Below are 21,997 nucleotides of genomic sequence, written 5' to 3' on the forward strand. Positions count from 1 at the left end.
TGGGAATGCTCAGTTAAAAATTTCAAGAAATCATCCAATGTTGGCATCTTCTCTGGAGTGTTGCCTTTCACCCTTTCCTGCCAGTCTCTTTGCTCAATGAAATCCAGCTGCTTCTTTGCTAGACTAATAACCAATGTGTCCCAATATTGTACCGGTTGCTTCATTGCTTTTAATGAAGCGATGTGAGTTTGAATATGAAATTGTAGTTGCCTGAGTGATTCAGATTTGTTCTCTTTAAAAACTGTAGGAAACTTGAAAAGTTCATCTAGATGTGTCTCGATTATCATAAATTTGATTATCATATGTATCTACAAGCAAGTTCCACGCACTTGTGTAGTTTTCTTCTGAAATGGTAAAACCTTGAATGACTTTGCGTGTCTCGCCCTGCAGAAGACCGATCAGATACTGATATTTTTGGATATTTGTTAGTTGAGTATCATTATGAATGGTTGACTCAAAACTGTTCTTAAAAAACAACCATGTTGTGAATTCGCCGTTGAATTCCGGTAATTTAATTTCTGGTAATTTATGTATTCTTCTGTTATGATGTTGTGGAACTTCCTGTTGATGAACGGCGTTGTTTACTGCCGTGTTCATTTGAGCTAGTAAATTATTTTGAACATCCTCTGCTTCATCTATTATCATTTGCAGTTGCGTAACTGTGCCGAAATAAATAGATTCAAAAAGCTCTCGCTCTGCCTCACATTCCTCTTGAAACTGTAGTGCAGCTGTTTCATCAGTGATCTCTGTTTCCTCAATTTTAATTTGTACTTCTTCAAAAGAATTCCATAGCTCTTCACATTTTTTAATTCTAATCTTCGCCTCTGATTTTGACGTGTCAGCTGTAATCGACTTTATTATTCTTGTTAACGCGCCTTTTACTCGACTACGCGATTGTTTCAATTTAGTTAGTTGCGACATATTGAAATTAAGGTTATGCTGTGAAAGTTCGAAAGGATTGCGTGAAGGTTATGTATAAATTCAAAGAAATCGTGTTGCTGAATTGAGGTTATGTGACAAAGGAATATGGATCTTTTATATTTATGACAACGGGAGGATCAATGGACTTCAATTATTATTTTATTATTATTATGTTGATCACGGCATGTTTATGTTATGAAAAAGTGCGCTAAGAGGATCTAAGAGTAGAGTGCCGTAGGTATAGCAAGGATGGTGTATATGTCAAAGAGACTCACGCTCTCACGGAGATTCTTGCATTGAGTGGTGAGAAGAATGTAAATCTTGTTTTTACTTCTTTGGATGTACAAAGTACGAGAACTCGAAGCGTACTTGCCTGTTTACTGATTTATGCTGCAATCCGTTGAAGTTGTTGGCCTCAGCGGTCTGATTTTCGTTATGAACGAGAATGCAATATCCGTGAATGATTCCACGAATTCGAGATGTTTTGTATTTTTACTCCGGTGCTTAACCTCAATTGCGACGCATTGTTTTCACTTCTGCATTTCACATTTCATGATCTTGCTTGTATTGAACATCTCAGGTTATCGAGAGCTGTGCTGTTGGGCGCCAATGTTTGTTTTTGATTTTGAAGTAAAGGAACTTGGTGCCTTCTATACTTTATTGCATTTGATATGTCTTAATGATGCGATATCACAACTTGATGACGGACATGACTGTAATTGCGTAACCATTTTCAAGAATACAAAATGATCTGACCAATCGGTAATAGGCTTGGAAAGTGCCAACTTCAATTAATAAAATACATTTGCAAAAATTAAAAGTCTCTTCATAACACCACTGATTGTTTTAATCTCATAATCATTTTTCATCACCATTTTTTAAAACTCCAGTCAGTTGATTCATTTAAAAATTTTAATTATTATATCATATCATGTTGTCCATCTCATTCCATTAGGAGCCGATGACCTTAGATATTAGGCCCTTTTAAACAAGCATCATCATCATCAGTGCTGAAGCATTCCGCAACAGAAAAACATTTTTTTTTCACTAAATGTACAGATAGTTGGAAGACCTAATGAAGAAATCTTCGATATAGTTACCAGATGGCCAGGTTCTGGTCACGATAGCCGAATTTTTGAAAACAATGGTATTAGAGTGAGGTTAAATGAAGAGCACATACCTGGACATTTGCAAGGGGAGAGTGGCTATCCTCAACATTTACATTACATTTACACACCTGTTCCACAACCAACTATACTGCTCACAGGAGAACTAGGAGTACCATTGAAAGGACCATCCGGAGATGGAAGAGAAGGTTTCCGTGCCTATATTTCCAGCTTCAAAATAAATTGAGAAATATCACTAGGATAATTACAGCTTGTGCAGTTTTATTCAACATAAGGATACAAGCTGAAGATTTCTGTCAAGCGGAGGAGTTGGAGGAAAAAAGGAAAATTATTGAAGTTCCCATTGTACATGTTGCTAAAAACGTTAGAGGCAATGTAATGAGACAAAATTTTATAGACAGGCATTTCAATAATTAATTTATGCACTTCCATTAATTACATTAATTTTTAAAATTCCAAGTCACGTTTCAGTTTATGAAACTGTTCTTCATATCTCACCATTTCTATTTGCTGCTTCGCTACTTCGACTCGAATTTTGATTAACCCCTCAGCGCCGACCTCTATACGTGGTATAGATCCCCTTTTCTTCCGTAGCCGCCGACCTCTATACGTGGTATAGACTCATACATGGATTCGCATTTACGGCTATAGCGCGAAGAGTTTTGGTGTTATGGATATGCAAATTGTTTTGTTTCCAAGAAGACATTTTCGGGTTTATCAGTGTTCTAAATAAGAATTGAAAATCGTTTTAAAGTGTAGTTGCTTTTGCAAGGATAAGTATTTGTCAATTATGTCTGAGCACCAATCCCTGCTTTTTAAATAGTCCGTTTCCTTCATTCTTTCCCACAGAATAAAATAAAGAAATGATGATCTGAGAAGTTTTTCTTTTCGTGTGATGTTCTTTGCTCTAATTTAGTATTAAGAGTGCGGTTTATTTATTATATTTGTCTTTATTTCTCAGCTTGTAGTCTTTTCGTAACTCTCCACGAGTGCTCTGTGTAGGCATCAGTTAGTGCTGCTTTCTGTCATACGACACGAGAAGCAATTGTGCATGGTATATATCTCGTTTGAAAGACGATGTATCGACCTTTTAATCTGAAATATGTATCGAGTTGGTTTGATTCGTCATAAATGTTATTCCCCTCATTCAGTTTCGTCGTGCCGCTTTCGGTCCCGCTGCAGCTTCATCAGCTTGTGTGACGCACCGCGCTCAATGGCTAGCTCCTGCTGAGAGTAACGTGCTTGAAATATTGTATAATTCAAATGAAAGTTTAGTCGGAAGTAGTAGTGGCAGTATTAGCAGTAATAATGAAATAGATGATGTGGCTGTGGCCGATGCAGTGGTAAATGATGAGAGTGACGATGAGGAGGAACCAGTACTTGGAAATTTCGTGTAGGAGACTATAGATAAGCATGCAGGTCAAAGGGAAGTTTTCAACAGTGAATTATGATTCATAGATTCTCCAGTAATATTTAGACAAGTCACAGCGACAAACATTGAGCAGTTATTTTATCAGTTTCAGCTGATGGAAGGTTTGTTTATGTAGTACAAAATACGCTTCTCGGGCGGGAAACGAAATATTCAAGGCCGGCGCGCATCATATAATACAGTTCCAATTTTGCAGGAAATACGTTTTATCAGAAAATTAGCACCCAAGAGTGAGAAATCCAAACCTCAGAGACGTTGTATCGCGTGTTCAAAACACGGTGAAAAGAAGACATCGGTGTACTGCTGCCAGGAGTGTGCCTTGGGTCTCTGTCTCGAAGAGTGCTTCGAACTCTATCACACGGAACTAAATTACCAAGGAAATGTGAAACAATTATGTAATTATCTTTATGTACATAGTTCTACCATAAGGAATTCCAAATTTAGTGAATATCGGGCTACTCTTATACTAGTAGTAACGCTTTAAGTGAATCAATGTATTTCAGTCGCGCGTAGTTGAAATCTCATCCGGCCGCGGGGTAGGAAGCTCTTTAAACGGCTGCGACGCTGAGGGGTTAATTCACATTTTAATGACGGCTATTCTCACCTCTCCTATTTCTTTTTCCGAGTTTTAATAAATAGTGTGCTTTGTCTATTCTTAATTAATTGAGCCTCTTCAGAAAATAAATTCTTCTTGCTGCATTTTCTAATTTCTGAAACGAAGGAAGTTCCATCATAAAGTTATGAAGTGCCATTTAATACAATGACCATATTATAACATGTAATTAATCAAATACAAATGGATAAATGCACCTGGTGTGCTTGATTGGTGAATTTGTCTGTTGCCATTTATGTACTCTAGACACGGAGAATTCTCTGGAAATATATAAAAATAAAATGAGCTTATCATGGTGTAATTGTAACCGAACAAAAATGGTTTTGTTTGTTTATCGAAATTCTTGAATTTCATTTGACATTTTTATAGATACTCTATATCAGTATTTTGATCCAGCAAGCAAATATGTACATGTAAAAAATAAATTATATTTTAATTTTTAATTAATTGGTGATGTGAGGTCGAACGGATTCCCAAGAAACATAAATCATCTGGGCTCTTTTAATTAAATCGTGCAGGGAGCTGTTGTTTGTTACCTGCTTATCTGGGTCAACGTATGGTACGAATCACCCCAGTCAGGAATATTCAGTGGCCTTGGTTAACTTGCTACGTTCGATTGAATTTCTCAAGTGGGTTGCCAGACCTCACATCACCAGTTACGAGAGTATTTTTTGTCTATGTATGTTGACTACTCAGCTTAAGTAAAATGTCACAACTGGTTGGTCCATTGTGATAATTAATATCTACAGAGCCTGAGTTCAAGGAGGGCATTAGGGAACTATTAAATGAATGTAGTGTTGCTGATGACAAATAATTGAGAGTGAACACAGTAGTGATACACAGGAAGTAAAGGTGAATTATCGGAAACTAATAGTGGTACAGGAAGTAAAGGTGAATTATCGGGAACTAATGATGGTGGGGAAGACGACGCAGGAACTCTGAGATACTTTTGTGGGGAAAGAATCTGTTCAAATGAGCTTTAGATGAATCCACAAGAAACGTCCAAACACAAAGTCACAATATTGTGTGCGTACGTCTCCCAGCACTCCGTTCCCATACAAGAGTCGGTGAAAGTGTACAACCACGCCTTCGTGGGTTTCGATATTTAACGAAGCCCAGAAACAAAAATATTGACATTCCGTACATCAGGAGTTAAAGGTTAATATTTTTTTCTTACAATTTGCTTTACGTGGCACCAGCACAGGGAAGTCTTAAGACAACAATGGGATACGAGAAGGCTAAGAGTGGGGAAGGAATCGACCGTGGCTTTATCAAGGTGCAGTCCCAGTATTTTCCCGGTGTGAAAATGGGAAAACCACAGAAAACCATTTTCAGAGCAGCCAGCAGTGGAGTTCGAAACCCCTATGTCCCGAATGAAAGCTGACATTGCTATGTGACCCAAACCTCGGAGCCACTCGCTCGGTTTTAAGGTTAATATTAATTATATTATAATAGATTATTATTATTTACCTTCATTGACCTATGTAGGTGCTTTGATTATACCACCTCCTCGGTTTGACGCTGGCTGAGAATCAGCCTCGCCATGTCCTGATGGAAAAGAACATAAACACTGATTGGAACTCATAATAACAGAATTTGTGTGAAGTATGAAAATATATTATTATGTTTATGAGGTAGAGTGAGTATATAATGCTAGCATGCAAAATCCTTTTATAGTTGAATTTCAGAGTTATTAAAAATAAATATTTCAGAAATATAAATTTAGGCCTAGATTTTGTTAAGCGAATTTGGCAGCCCCCTCCCGTTACAAAAGAATCTTGGACTTGGGTTAAATTTATTACGTGGAGTAAAGCCTGTGAGAAACGTGTTCTGGAGTGAATATTTTATTCAAACTTGTGACTGGTAGCAGTTTTTACTAATTCATTAAAATAATTATCAATTAATCCATCACATTTTTACCTTCGGTACTCTGTGGAACAAGAACATCGTCTACTAGCACATATGCTCCAGATCGATTCTCGGCTACCATCAGTGTATCACTATCAATCACATATTTCATTTCAATATCAGTATTGCAGCAAGAGTCCAAATCAGGATTATTTCCTGCTGAAGTTTCTGGAGGTGGACCTCCTCCAGTCTTCATGACAGCTCTTTTCTCCGCTGCCAGCTCAGCCTCCCTGCGAAATGTAATACTCTTCCACAGTTTTTTAAACTGTGCTACATCCTTCTGAAAGAACAACACTTTAAAAATAAAATAAAATTCAATATCTATATAAAGAGTAAAAAATATAAAAGATCTATGCCATGTGTAGTCTGCTCGCTCCGACCGCAAGAACTGTTCTTAACCTATATCAGTAAAATAATGCAACATTACCACGAATGGAAATGTTTACCTGGGCATTCTCGGAGTTTGCGTTATATTCCACAACAAGTTTCTCCCAAGCTATTTTTTTTTTCTTCTGCAGAGAAACGGCATCGGTCTGCTTATTTTCTATTATATTCATGTACTTTGACACAAGTTCTTGCAGGTTCCGTCTCTCCATCTCGCTGTAATGTTTTCCTTTAGGCATTCTGATGACAAAATACACATACGCAGATACACAGATACGATCTTCTAACCTTAAAAATTGCAGCAAATGATAAACAAAATGCAATGGATCATTACACTGTTCAGTAGCCAGAACTATACGATCCAGGAAGCATTAGCAAAATATACAGCGTTGCCGCATCTCCAGTGAATACTTATTGGGTAAATGTTCGTACTCTTTAAGTGTTGTCTATGAAATGTAAACTCATATAAGTGCATACTTATTATAAGTGATCCCATATTACTTAAGGGTTGTACGCTGCTGTAAGGTCCACGAATACCATTCCTGTGATTTTACTTTTTTCAAACCTTTGATCACCAAACTCTATAACTTCACCAGAGACTATGGTTTCACGAAGATTGTTGAAACTCTCCTGCAGAATTGCCAGTTCTTTGTTGAGTTTCAAATTCTATCCACTGGCTTCCTGTCTTGAGTAATATCAAGTCTCCCCACACTCCGTACAATACAAGCTCTGTTGAGAGAATACTCAAAGATAAACAACCATCCTGACCTGCTCATTGCACTTGACTGAACACTGGCCTCGGACATTAAAATGTAACTCTATAAAGTTTTCTTGCCGCTGTTTCATATAGCTGCCATACAAAATAAATAATATGCCAATTAATGCTTTCACGGCCAAAGATTAAGAAAGGCAAAGCAATAAAAGCCTTTTAGATTATGAGGTTGTGTGTGGGCATGTGTGCATGAGCAGAGTTTAGCTTTAGCGGTCCAGTGCGATGACTTTCAAACCACTGAATTGCAGCTCTCAAATGTGCTTAAGGAACTTTCAGTGTACTATCAGAAGAACCGGCTACTGCAAAACCCGACTAAGACCCAGGTGTGTGCATTTCATCTTCGAAATTGAAAAGCTACTAGACAGCTGTGCGTGACGTGGGAGGGTAAGTAACTGAAGCAATGTTTTATACCAAGGTACCTGGGTATCACCTTAGACCAGACCTTAACATACAAGAAACTCTGTGTTAACTCTGGACAGAAAGTCTCAGCCTGAAATAACATCCTCCGTAAACTTGGCTCAAGCAAATGGGGAGCCCATCCAACTTTGTTAAGAATCTCAGCTATTGCTCTGAGTTACTCTGCAGCTGAGTATGCATGTCCTGTCTGGTTCAGGTCAGCCCATACGAAGTGGCTGGATGCAGCCCTTAATGAAACCTGTAGAATAGTAACTGGGTTACTGAAACCTACTCCCATTGACAAACTCTACTGCTTGGCTGGTACTTCTCCTCGAGACATTCGGCAAGAAGTGTTTGCAAGGCAAGAAAGGTCGAAGGTGGATCTCACAAGCAACCACCTGTTATTTGGACATCGACCTTCACCCAGAAGACTAAAGTCCAGGAAAAGTTTCCTCAATGTCTCCAAGGCTCTGGATAAACCAACAAGAACAGCACGTTGTGATATGTGGCGAGCAAAAATGGAGCATCTTTCTGATTGGATGGTGCCTTCTGAATCTCCACCCCCTGGTCTTCATTTGGAATGGACAACCTGGAAGGCACTAAATCGTTTGAGGAGTAGAGTAGGTAAATCCAAGGATAAACTTAAAAAAATGGGGTTATTTGAAAGATCAGTCAGACTTCTGCGATTGTGGAGAGCAACAAACTACCCTACACCTGTATGACTGTCAGTCCTGCCCTGTTTGTTGTACACTTCAAGACTTGATTCAAGCCACTGAAGAGGGAATTTCTGTTGCCCATTTCTGGGCAGACATTGTGTGAAACATGTTGTGTGACATAAAATGTACTTTGTTTTGTTTGTATATAATACCTTATTTATATTTTAAGTTTTTTCAACACTCGGACACGAAATAAATAAACTTAAGGGTTCCACTTATGTTTAAGTGCTGGCTATGAATTCGGCCCTACCTCACTCCTCATCTTGCCTCGTTCACCTCATTTTTGTGCTGCCATTGGTTTTTGTGGTTTTCCTATAACTGTAGAACCATTGGTGGTGCTATTTGAGGATCGGACCAGCTCTGGGCTGATGACGTAACAGACAGACAAGTGTGTTCTATTATAGCTGTGCCTGTTAGAGTAAGAACTGTTGTATGCTGTTCATGTTTTGTAATAATAGCATCTCAGTATGGTTTTAAAATGGAATGTCTTTTTTTTTTTCTCTTGTCTGTGGCCTTTATTAATATGCCTACAGACAGATTGTTTGGTGTAGTAGAGAAAAAGTTTATCAAAACTATTCTTCTTCCTGAGAAAATATGATGTATTATTTAGGATTGTTGGGTCTGTTCACATTCTAGGATCAGATTTTGAAAGAGTTAATTGACAGCATGTAGCACAATATTCAGTTTCAACTAGAATAATTTTCAAAATTGGTGAAGCTAAAAGATTTGACAATTAAGGCAAAATAGATAAGAATTTCATAATGTTCCGTATTGAACTGAGTTCACAGTTAAATTGAAATAAGATATATAATGGTTCAACCTTTTCAGTACGAGTAGAATTAGAAACTTTCACTTTAATAGAAGGCTTTAAGTTTTGCTTGGTTGGCATTTTCATTTAAAGATGAGTTGCATAATGTTCCGTATTGAACTGAGTTCACAGTTAAATTGAAATAAGATATATAATGGTTCAACCTTTTCAATACGAGTGGAATTAGAAACTTTCATTTTAATAGAAGGCTTTACGTTTTGCTTGGTTGGCATGTTCATTTAAAGATGAGTTGCATAATGTTCCGTATTGAACTGAGTTCACAATTAAATTGAAATAAGATATATAATGGTTCAACCTTTTTAATACAATTAGAATTAGAAACGTTCACTCTAATAGAATGCTTTACGTTTTGCTTAGTTAGCATGTTTAATTAAAGATAAGAATTTCACAATGTTCCGTGAACTTGCACTCGTACCGACTTGTACAGTGAGCGTGTTTTCCAGCTGAGCTCAAGGTCGCGAATAACCGTAATTTCGGAAGTGTTAATGATCTGTTTTCTTTTTCCAATTTGATTGTGATTAGTGACGAGCAGAATTTAATTCGAAGAATTGAATATGTATATAATGGATTCTAGAACTGGAGGATCGATACTTACATTCAAAACTATATTCTCGAGTTCAACATAACCTTTAAAAGTCGATGTAGGCCTAATTTACGCGGTACATGATTTCCATAAACCGACTATGAACAGTATACCAGTGCCCAAATTACAATAGGGAAAAAAAATGGATTTCGCCATAATGTTGGATGCTTTTGTATCTAATGTGTTTTATTTTATTAGATTAGAGAATTAAAAAAGCTACTTGTGGTCAATTGTTGTTTGGCTTAGCGTTACTGGTATTAGATTTTTAGAAGAGTTTGGCTGATCAAAGTTGCTGAACTGAAAAAAGAGTTTTCAGAGGAAACTGACGAAGTTTACCCAGTAAAATTGAATGTAAAGTTTCAAGATTTTTAAGTCGTGTACCGGTAATTAATGTTTGAAGCCGGCCCCGCTGTCTAACTTGCCTGCCTCTCACCCGGAGGGCCCGGGTTTGATTCCCGGCCAGGTTAGGCATTTTTACCTGGCTATGAGGACTGGTTCCAGGTTCACTCGTTCTACGATTACCTGGTAGGCAGAAGGCCCATTAGGGCTGTAGTTTGGTTTGGTTTGGTTTAGGGGTGTTCGTAAGATTATAAGTATATATATATATATATATATATATATATACTTTTTTTTAAATGTTTAGCCAAATTGTTGATGGTTCATTCGTTCTGGATATTCTGTTTTCACATGTTCTACGTTTTTTTCCCGTGGTCCTTCCAGAAACAGAGAATCGAGGTTCCACTGCTTCCAGTCTATCCTGAAAAATAATTTCTAAAGCTTACTCTGATTTTTTAAAAATGTAATTCAAATAAAAATTACCAAAATTTGTCATAATGATATTTTGTTCAAAATATGCCACAAAACTTAAAAAAGGCTGAATATGCATTTATATGCCCAATAAAACCTGTTTAATTTTGATTATCATGCTTGGAAATGCGTTTAGAATACAAGACTACATGATACAGTAGAAAACGAGTATGGGATATAATGAAAACCCCGTTATAACGAGATTTTGTCTGTCCCTTCAAAATTCCTATATTAAACAGTGTATTATCCTTTGGTTACAGCGAGAGCCCTGTCACTGACACATCTGTTATTACGAGTGATTAAGCGTGCACGTTTTTTTTCCATTACCGATATTTATGCATCCAGCGATTATATTGCATGCTGATTGATCATCTTTGGTATTGTTTCCTCGCTATGTCCACTAGCGAGCTCTCTCGTCGACATTCGAAGGCAATGTCGGAGTTGATTAGTAATACCAGTTGACTGCTGTTCTGTAAAGAAAATTAAAATTGAAAGAGTAGAACATGTGTTTATTTGTAATACGTAAATAACATGTCCGATTGCAGTTGCTGAAGTAAACGATCGCTTAATGTTAATGCGAAATACTGCAGTTAAGAAAGACTGGGATACACCTCAAGATATGGCAGAGGGCATCATTGATATCAGAGGTTAGTTATAAATTTTCTCTCGTCTGGTTAAATTTATGAAAGGCTATTATCGTGTAAATTTATAGCTCTCTCGCAACTGCTGTTCTGTAAAGAAAATTAGTTATGAAAGAGGAGAACATGTTTTTGTAACGAATACGTAAATAACGTGGTCGATAGCAGTTGTTAACTTGTTGGAAATAAAGGCTAATTAAATGATCGCTTAATTTTAATATTTTACACTGAAATTAATTAAGAATGCGATACACCCAAAGATATGGCAGAGCGCATCACTGATTTCTCAGGTTAGATTATATTTCCTCGTGTCTGGTTAAATTTTGGTAAGTGTATTCCCATCTAAATTAATAGCGAGGAGGTTATCACTTTTCTACTAGCGCTTGATATATGTTTTCTTGGTATATAGGCCTACAGGGTTACGTTAGATTAGGTGATGCTGTTTGAATAAGAAATCTCAGTATCTGTTAACTTGACCATGATGGCCACTAATGGTCTGTATTGACTTAATTATAACAGTTAATTGTGTCCAGGTTCCGCTTAGTCTATACAGATCAGAATATATTAATATTTGAACTATCATTTATTTATATACACACTTAATATACAAACACAAGTACATGTTTCGAGAAAACAAATTCTCTTCTTCAGCTTGTTAGTCAAATCACATGTATCAAAGATCTTATTTATAATGAACTATGTGCCAACAGATTGCGGACAAAATGACAATACAATACAACATTGTTAGAAAATACAAACATGAAAATCCTTTCATATTATATCCCAATTCTATGAAATGTCTGTGTATCAACAACATTTTTTAAAATGAACTATGTGCCAACGGTTTGCGGACAAAATGACAATACAACAATGTAAAAAATTGAAGTATGAGAATCTTTTATTTTATGTATATGACATATTAGAATACAGCTGGTTGACTGCTGATCCATTGTATTTAAATCTGGCATTATTATGGTCTTTCATAGTTCCACAGTTTGGTGTTGAGACAGTCTGCTATCATTACAGTATCTTAACGGAAAATATATAAAATGCGACTTTTCTTGCTATGCGCACTTCAAGCTCTCTCGTCAACATTCTAAGGCGATGTAGATTAGTAATGCCTGCCGACTGCTGTTTTCTAAAAGAAAATTCAGAATGAAAGAGGATAACTTGTTTTTGTAATAAATGCATAAATAACATATCCATTAGCAGTTGTTAACTCGTTGGAAATAAAGGCTGAATTAACAATCGCTTTATTTTTAATGTTATATACGTTACTGAAATTAAGTAAGAATGGGATACACCTCAAGATATGGCAGAGTACATCACTGTTTCAGACAATAGTTTATATTTTCTCACGTCTAGTTAAATTTCATAAAGGCTGTTCCCATGTAAATTTGTTGCGAGTAGGTTATTATTTCTCTGTGTGCGCTTGACATACATTTTCATGATACATATATGGTTAGGTTAGGTGACTCTGTTTGAAGAAGAAAACTGGAACATATGCCACAGAGGCCTCTGGAGTGATACTTTTTTTTTGGGAATGAAATTAAACATACACTTTCATGTAGTATCGAATTTCGAAAAATTACAAACTAGCAAGCCGTAGTTTGGATATCATCCACGAAAATGCAAGTGTTGAACAAACTGATTGCCGTTCCTGCTATTCCTCACTATAATGAACTTCTACTGTATAATGTTAAGGAAAAAAGTATGACTTGGCTGAAATCTACCCCCTAGTCGTGATGAAATTAAGTGTAAAATCAAAAGTGATTGTTTTGTTATTGGTTCTCAGGTGCCATCATGAACAGAAATGGCAGGGAAAGTGATGTATAGTATAATAGTTGGTAGTCAACCCACTCGCTGAAACATTACATTACCTATTGTACGTCTAGCCGCTAAAGGTTGCATCATGTACTGGAAGATTATGAACCGTGATCCATTCGTCAGCGCTGTGACCTTGAGGATCGCTTTGTACTTATTGTGCGATAACTTCTTTAGCTTCTAGCCATGGTATATTCACACCGTTTTGTTCATACACCTTGCATTATTCAACAGATAAAAATGTTATGTTTAAAAATGCCCATCTAACCATAGCTTTAATATTTCCACACCCGCATATTTTGTTAAAAAAAAACAAAGCAACACATTGATGAACAACAACTTTTACTTAATCACTGTGGAAAAACAATTCAAATTTTTATTTCCCCCCAAATTTCCATTTCAGAATCAAGGGTGGGAGAATTACATGGGTAAATATGCATTCAGGGTTGTGGAAGAATTATTGGAAATACTCAGAATTTGGGTAATTTTATTTTTTATTAGTCTAATAATTTTATTTTGTGGTTGGAGTCATCTCTACCTGTTCATCTATCCTGCCACACACTGTGGATTATGGCACTATGAATTAAGTCTCTGGTTATAACAGTGCATAGTGAATCATCTAGTGTCAGATGAGAGTATGTCTTCGTCAGTAGGGCGGGGATATAATTCCATTTAAATATTTTGGTGTTATTAGGGTTTTGGTTTGCTTCAGAGGATGTGAAGCAAGATATTTTGATAAGTTCTCTAGTACTATTTTTTTTTTCCATACAGTATAAATGCAAAGGAATGCATTGTTTGGGGCCGATGACCTCAATGTTAGGCCCCTTTAAACAACAAGCATCATCATCAATGCATTGTTTAAAAGTGGATGTGTTATTTAAAGGGTAGTATAGTGTAACTTGGTGATGATGGAAGAGATTCCATAAAATTATATTTATTCAAGATCATTAATTATAGATTGGGGAATATTTATTTAAAAATCTTTGCTTGATTTTAAATTATTCCAAAAATTTGTGTATCTTAGTTTTGTTTCCATTGGTGCAAGCAAAGTCTGACCTAATCTTCATTTAATGTTTTCCTTGAAGGTCTGGTTGCTGGTAGGTACTAAGCAGAAATTTCACTATAAGTTACATGCCAGAACTTGTAACATTTGTGGTATGGAACTTTGATGTTAGTACATCTGTTCATTTTCACAGATCCTGTGGAGAAAGGCCAAGGCTACAACAATGTGGAAGAGAAGTCTCATGAAGCTGGTTATGATGCCTACATTACTGGATTGTGTTTCTTGTCAATGTGTTCATACTTAGGTGGGTAACAATTTGTGAAGAATTTGTTTTGTGGCATTTTAGCTTAGGTAATAGCCATTAAAATGTTGAAGTGATGATGGAACCTAGTTCTCTTGATTTGGAATTAAGTTTTCTGTAGTGGTAGAATAGCTCATGGACTGTAGGGTATATAGGAATATTGAGGTTCCTTTGTTAGGCAGTTATTTTGTCTTTTTAGTTTATTATTACATGTCAATATGATTGATTATGAAATATGTGATTACCATGTATTATTCTGCTATTCCTTGTTTGTGTAATACAGCCTCAATAAGGCAAGAGTGTAATTTAATTTAATGTAATCTTGTGGCATTATTAGAACAGTTGTGGTTTTCTTCAGAGATATGAAGCAAGATCTTTCAGTTTGTAGTTTAAAATATTCTCTGTTGTATATCTGCGAGAGTAGGTAACTTCTGTTACCATTCTGGTTTAAGGCATAACTCGTGTGACCAGCACTGTAAGATACTGAGGCAGTATGTGCAGTGTTACGGCACTGACTGACGGATATACATGCATACTCCCTCTCTTTCTTTTTCATACCTTCTCTTTCTACTCATACTTTTCACAATCCCTCTCTGCTGATGCAACTTCTGTATTGATTGAAAACTTCTTTTTCTAGGTCGTGAAAATAAACCACGTGAAACACCGGTCCTACCCAGCTCACCTCTTCTCAAGCCATTCTTGAATAGGTAAGTTTTATTGCATTGCGGAGAAATAATTTTATTAATTTAGAGTGCCTTCAGTTTCTAGTTTAAAATAGTCTCTGCTATAAAGCTCACAGAGTAGACTACTTCTCTTACTGCTCATGTTTATAGAACTTCAAATACCGGGCGAGTTGTCCATGCGGTTATGGGCGTGCAGCTGTGAGCTTGCATTCGGGAGATAGTAGATACGAATCCTGAAGATGGTTTTCTGTGGTTTCCCATTTTCACACCAGGCAGATGCTGGGGCTGTACCTTAATTAAGGCCACGACCACTTCCCACTCTTAGACCTTTCCTATCCCATCATTGTGATAAGACCTATCTTTGTCAGTGTGACATAAAGCAAAATTGTAAAAAAAAAAAAAAACAACAACCAAACTTTCAAATTGTGAGTCACTTAGTTCAGTAAATAATTCTAGTGTAAGGCATAACTCGTGTGACAGTTCTGAACTGTGTAAGATACTGAGGCAGTATGTATCGTGGCATAGACAGTGTGCATATTAAAAAAAAATTGACTAAAGCAGTAGCTTAAAAGAACAAGCATCCTTTGTTTACAGATTGTTTCTCTTCAAACCACAAATCCTTTTTATTATGACATATTAAGACTATAGTTCATATGTAGGTCATGGGTTACTGAAGTCGTGTCCTAGTTTGTAAATCGTGGGTAATGGCTGAGTGACCTAGTAAATGGTCATGAGAATTGGTGATGATGGTGGTGATGGTGGGGTGTCTAGGTCCACTAAACTGGTGTGTGTTGTTTTTGTGTGTTCATAATTGGGTTTAGTTTTTCCTGTTTGCCACCTTAATGTGTGGATATCCTGGAAATCAGGCAGCATGGTTACCCTTGCAGTTCAGACAGGTACCTCACATTTAGTGTGGTGATGGTTGGCACTATACCTTTTGCAGCTGATTTGGTGTGGATGGTTTGACACAGAGTGGTGTACCCTCTGACAGTGAATTACCAATGGAGACGGCCGTGGGTGGTGTTTCATCTTAGGCTTGAGACCAGGCTTTTTTTCTCTTATTCTCACTCTTTGGCTGTGTGAATGATTGTTTATTTTGAGTGCTAAAAAGGAAACAGACTTAATGGTCTTCCTCTCTGGGCGAGACGTTCATGGTGTGTTTACATGGTTTTGGAACTTAGAATCCTAGAGACCTTGAGTGCCTTTAGTTTTGTATTACTGTGTCGGGGTAGTTTTGGGGTTTTGTGTGTACTTTGTCATCTTAAGTGTCATTGTGAGTGCTTGTGATGATAGTTTGGTTCCATGGGTCCCTATAAATTTTGTTTATGTAATATGTTCAAGTCAGTAGTAGAAACTACTGTCTGGATGACTAGGAGAAGAACTTTCTTTGCTTTGGTAAGATATGTTGTCATTTGTTGGGAATTAGGTACAGAAGAATAACTGGAGTCAGTGGGTTGAACCCAAGACTTTGTTTATTAGGTACAGACTTTCATTTCTGCAAGGAGTGATGGTGATAGTGTGGTTTTGTCATTCGTCTGTGAGGGTGATGGTGTTGATTAGAGGTTTAACGGCATTGGAAGCAGTCACAGTAGGGGGCGGAGAGACTGGTTCTTGGCTGGAGAAGTTATTATTATTGGGAATATTTCTGGTTCTGAGATTGATATGCAATTGTTTTGGTCATCATTGATAAAATGTTTGCATAATGGTGGAGTTGGGGTCCCATTTACTCAGTCTACTGGGGTCATCCCACCTTCTAGCGATGATTAATCGTTGGGGTAGTGAGGTAAGGAAACAGAGTGAGTATTTGTATTTGCTGCTTGTTATGAACAAGGCTTGCGGACTATTTATTGGCTAATTCATGATAGGGCGAGTTTTTAAAGTGGTTGCTGCCACAGACAAGGCAGATCACCAATTTGTTGAGTCAGTTTTTGCTCAAGTTGCTGCAGCAGTGACTTTTTGATTTTGGGTGGCCAACAGCTACCTTGTTCAGGGTCATTTATGTACTGATGACCGTCATGCTCAACAGTTTACAAGTTGACCCCATGTAGATCAAGTCATATGTTTGGCTTCATCCAATGTTCAGGCCAAATTTCAATAAAATTTACTTAATATCTTTAAGAGACTTCCACATGTAAGATATTGGTTTGTTGTGATTCTATTCTTTTCCTCCACAGAATGCATTTGATGAGACTTCTGGATCTCCCTTATATCCACCTAGGGGCAGAAGATCGTAAGTATCTTATAATGAACAGTTGCACTAACTTAGGAGTAGTCTTCTGACTCTTCAGAAACCTATAAGGAAGTTTTATTATTTATTTGTTTTATTCCCATGAATTGTATACTATATAATGAAAGATAAACTACAGGGAAAGTATTTATTATGAAATCAGTCACCTGTATTGTTAGTTAATTGTTGACATTTCAATTGAAAGAAGTGCATATGTATTGCATATGTAGTCACTGTGGTTTTGGAAGTGGTAGTCGTTTGTATACTATTTGTCGTTAAACGTAACTTTCTTCTCCCTTTACTAAACTTCCACACCACTACAATCGAACGTCTGTATAAAAATATTTTCATCTCCAAGCAGATTGTATTGTTATATCAGTTATATTGAGTTAATGGGAAATTGCATGCAGAATATGGTTTTACGTATAGTTTAATTCTTGGTAATGAGCAAAGAGGTTAAGAATAATTTAAAGAAGCATTAATATTTACTTATACAGTGTAGCATTATTTAACCACAGTGAAACCTCTTTAGTACGTTCCTCATTATCACGTTTTCCCGCTTAGCACGTCGTAAATTTGAAATCCCGGCGTCCATCATATTAAATCTGTATAAAAAAATCCCTCACTTAACATGTCACGATATTTCGCCTTTACCGCTTAGTATGATCATATATTCCTCAGATCTGAAAATGTTCTTTGTCATTCCTTGGGTACGGAATGTGATTTCCAACAGAGACAAGAGCCCTCGCCACGGGTTGTTCGGAGAAAGTTGCGCGTTAAAAGGAAATGACCTTGAATTCTCGAACACAGAGTATATTGCGCCTTCGAGGGGCAAGCTCTTAGCTTAGGTAAAGTTGAGTTTTGCGTCATTGATGGGCAGCAAAAACTTTACACTAGAACAAGACAGGACAGTGCTAAGTTAAAGCACAGGAATAGATTCCACTGCGGCTAGGAGGGCTGAATTCCGTTTTCACGCTTTTTTTTTTTTAAAGCTGTCCTTTTGACATACATGGCTTATGGCTGGGAGTCATCCGAAATTTTGCATCACAGAAGTTACCGCCATAAAATTTGTAACAGAAATGTAACTCTAACAACCGTGCAGCCGTTGGTGGATGGTCATGACCGAGAGACATATCTATGATCATTTGATTTTCTCAAAGGGAAAAGTGTTTTTTTTTTTTTTTTTGTTCTATATTCTTTGTTCTATGGAAAGGTCTTTGATGATGTCAGTGAGATTGTTGAATAACCCAGTGCGCTTGATTGTGCTTGTAGCCTATTTCGCATTCCAATCGGAAGTTAGAAATTTATTTATTCAAAATCATTCTTTCCAACTTCGGAAACTTTCCTTTGCGCACTCATTTTCTTGTTCTGTTTCTAGTTTCCATATACATATTTACAATTTTGTCTTAGTTGCCCACGATAGTGTTCGAAGTAGAAAGTGCTAGTTTTAATGTTCGCACCAACTCTATGCGCTTAAGATGCGGATTCCTGATCCATAGCTAGGCTATCGCAAGACAGATACTGCAGGTACCGCACTGCTGAACTTCTCACGATTATCCTATTAGTCCGTAAGTAGGCTGTCACGCGACATATAATCACTTCCCTTCTTTTTACCACTCAACACAATAAATTGAAAGTAAAGTGATGTACCATTAATGCAAAAATACAAACTGAGTTGGCACGTTTATTCATCGACGAGTCTGTCCGAACCAATGCCGAGCACTGCTGAAGTTTCATGTTTGAGGTGGAAGCCGAAGGCGCTTAATCGCGAATGGCGAGTATAACCTCGCGTGAAATTCATGCTCGAACAAAGTTACCAGAAAACAGTGTTTAATTACCCACTGGTCAGAAACCTAAGGCTTCAGCTAACAATTCATTATACAGTTATTTTATGAAGAAAGTGATGTGCTATACTATGTAGGTACTGTAGCTACTTCTATGAGTCCAAGGGCAAAAGAATGTCGTATCTGTTTTTCAGAGTTTTTCACATCTTTTAATAGTCTCTTGTTACTTTAACAGGCTCCAGTAGAGAATTATTGATATTTGTTCTGTTGATAAACTTAACCATGATAGGTTAATATGGTTGTTTGATCCGTGTTGACTAGTCTGATTGTTTTACAGAACATGTTAATGCAGTCAAACATAAAAGATATTCGGCAATGGGAGAACATATGGTTGAAAAGAATCATAAATTTACAGACATTTCTAATGACATGAAATTATTACATTCGGCCAAAAAGGAAAAATTAATGACTGTTTTGGAAAGTTTAGAAATTTACAAAAAAAAAAAATAAAATAAAAAAAAAAAAATAAATGAGAGTGCAGAAGGTAACCCACTGTATGGACTAGTATATAATCATTTAAGGAACAAAAATAAGAAAAAAGGAGAAAAACTTGAAGATCTTAATTTTATATAAGTACTCTCATTCAGTTCAACAAAATTTTATGTATTGATCATTTTTATATCATTTCCTAAGTTTTCTTTATTCATTGATATTGTGTATTAGGACACAATACTTCTTTGAATTTTAAAAACAAAAGATTGTGTTATATTGTTTTATTCTTTGAACTAACCACTGATGAAGGGAATGGTTGACTTCCTGAAACATGTATGGTTAAATAAGTAGTTTTCTTTCATTAATAAGTGTATTGACAAGGTGGATTCAAATAAAACAATTTTAAATAGTTCTGTAATACATTGATATTTGTTCTTTAGACTTTTCCACACTTTTTAGTGCTCTCTCTTATCTCCTGAAGAAAGAAAAAAAACAACAAAAAACACACACACTCACACTCACACTCGCACTCGCGCACACTCTCTCTCTCTCTCTCTCTCTCTGTGTGTGTGTAAAATGTACTAATGCGTAAAGTGATACCATCTTCCTGTTGGATAGTTTTTAATTGGATATTCGATAGTACGTTTTCCTGCTTAACACGATTTTTTCCATCGTCCCCTGCAGAAACGTACTAACAAGGTTTCACTGTACATAATAAAAAATGTAATGCCTTACATAACTACACTGAAGTAAACTGTTGCTCTCGTCTATTATGGAAAGATAGCAGTAACTTTTGTATGCTTTTTGCTCTTGGTTGTTTCTTTGTAACACATTGAAGGAAATGTGTAGCACATTGAATTTGTTCTTTTTGTCCCAGTAATTCTATATGGTGCCAACGTACATCGCAAAAATCCATTTTTTTTTCAAGTGCTGTTTCATTCCATCTTCCAAATTTTTAAATGTTGCTAATTTTCTTTCCAGACATAGTATGTTTACGTTACATCCACACACTGTGAAATAACTGGTAGGAATGGCTACTTTTAAAGGTTATGTACCTCAGGATTACATCATTTCATAAAAATTCCACTCTTAAGTCATTAGCCATACTTCTTTTTGCTCACAGCGACCAACTTGTCACTTTCAGAGAATAATTTAAAGTCAAGATATGTATCATTACAGCAGTGTTTCTGAAATTGCTCATAAATAAAGTTATGATCTAGCCCTTCTAAGCATATCTACTAACATTTGAAACAAATTATATATATATTCACAGCAACAAGAACCTTTTGAGTTATTTTGTGCACTGTATGCCATTGGGCTTATCAGTTGGACTGGCACGCCTTCCCAAGATGCTGCCCAACAGCAACAGATTGTCTATATATAGTTCCGCCTAGTTAACAATCCTTGTTCGTTAACTGCACCGTGAGTCTGCTGCTGCTTGGAGCATTCGAGCCCAGTGGCATGCTGTGGGCAAAACTCTGCTCATGCACACATGCCCACACACAACCTCATAATCTAAAAGGCTTTTATTGCTTTGCCTTTCTTAATCTTTGGCCATGAAAGCATTAATTGGCATATTATTTATTTTGTATGGCAGCTGTATGAAACGGCGGCAAGAAAACTTTATAGAGTTACATTTTAATGTCCGAGGCCAGTGTTCAGTCAAGTGCAATGAGCAGGTCAGGATGGTTGTTTATCTTTGAGTATTCTCTCAACAGAGCTTGTATTGTACGGAGTGTGGGGAGACTTGATATTACTCAAGACGGGAAGCCAGTGGATAGAATTTGATCTCACTACACCTGAAATTATTGCATGTAAGGGATTTAATTATATCTCAGTTTGATGCCTGAAATTATCCTCATGATGGTGTTGTGAACTGTGTGTCTACAAGTTTCACATGACAGTTGTTGAGCCAAATTGGAGCTGCAGAGGAGACCAAACCAAGGACAGAAAATGTTGGTGGAGGTGCTGAAGAACCACAAATTGTACCACATAACCTGTGCAGAATGTTGTTTCAACTTCTGATTTTAGGAGCAGTGTTTCCTGAAGGAGTGTCCTATCTGATGTTACTCCCAGATACGTAGGGTAGTTATTGTGCCTGAGGACCTTACCGTTAAAAGATATTTGGGGAGCACTGCTTGACGTAACTGGAAGAAGAAAGGGAATATGAAAATGATATATGGAATAGTAAAAAGTAAAAGATCAGATAAAGAAGCAATTACAGCTCTGGAGACAGCAGATGGGAATATAGTTCGCAATATGAAAGATATCAGGGATACAATGGGACAGTATTTTGAAGCTCCTAAATGGCCCTAATGAGATCTCTGTTGAGGATGTAGGACAGAAAGCAATAGAGGAAGATATCCCAATTACGTGGACAGAAGTAGAGCAAGCTCTCCATATGATGAGAAGTGGTAAGTCAGCAGGAGCTGATGAAGTTACAGCTGACATGATTAAAGCTGCTGGTCCACCAGGAATACAGTGGCTGTATAGAGTTCTCAGAACAATATGGAAGGATAACGAAATACCTGAAGATTGGACACAAGGGATGGTAGTTCCT

The 21,997-nt window shown here is 36.8% G+C and overlaps 1 protein-coding gene across 2 annotated transcripts in view; it reads left to right on the top strand.

Annotated features, from left to right (window-relative positions):
• The window catches only part of LOC136876123 (poly(A)-specific ribonuclease PARN), a 271,064-nt gene that overhangs the window by 106,513 nt on the left and 142,554 nt on the right, over positions 1-21,997 (top strand). For both annotated transcript variants that reach the window (XR_010860537.2, XM_067149805.2), the window contains exons 8-10: positions 14,144-14,254; positions 14,889-14,958; positions 17,109-17,164. Coding sequence is in view for 1 of the 2 variants with exons in the window: in XM_067149805.2 (XP_067005906.1) it covers positions 14,144-14,254; positions 14,889-14,958; positions 17,109-17,164 (237 nt within the window). In the remaining variant the exon portion in view is untranslated. The remainder of the gene's footprint in view (positions 1-14,143; positions 14,255-14,888; positions 14,959-17,108; positions 17,165-21,997) is intronic.

Source organism: Anabrus simplex, chromosome 6, assembly GCF_040414725.1.
Source record: "Anabrus simplex isolate iqAnaSimp1 chromosome 6, ASM4041472v1, whole genome shotgun sequence".
Classification (NCBI taxonomy): Eukaryota; Metazoa; Arthropoda; class Insecta; order Orthoptera; family Tettigoniidae; genus Anabrus; species Anabrus simplex.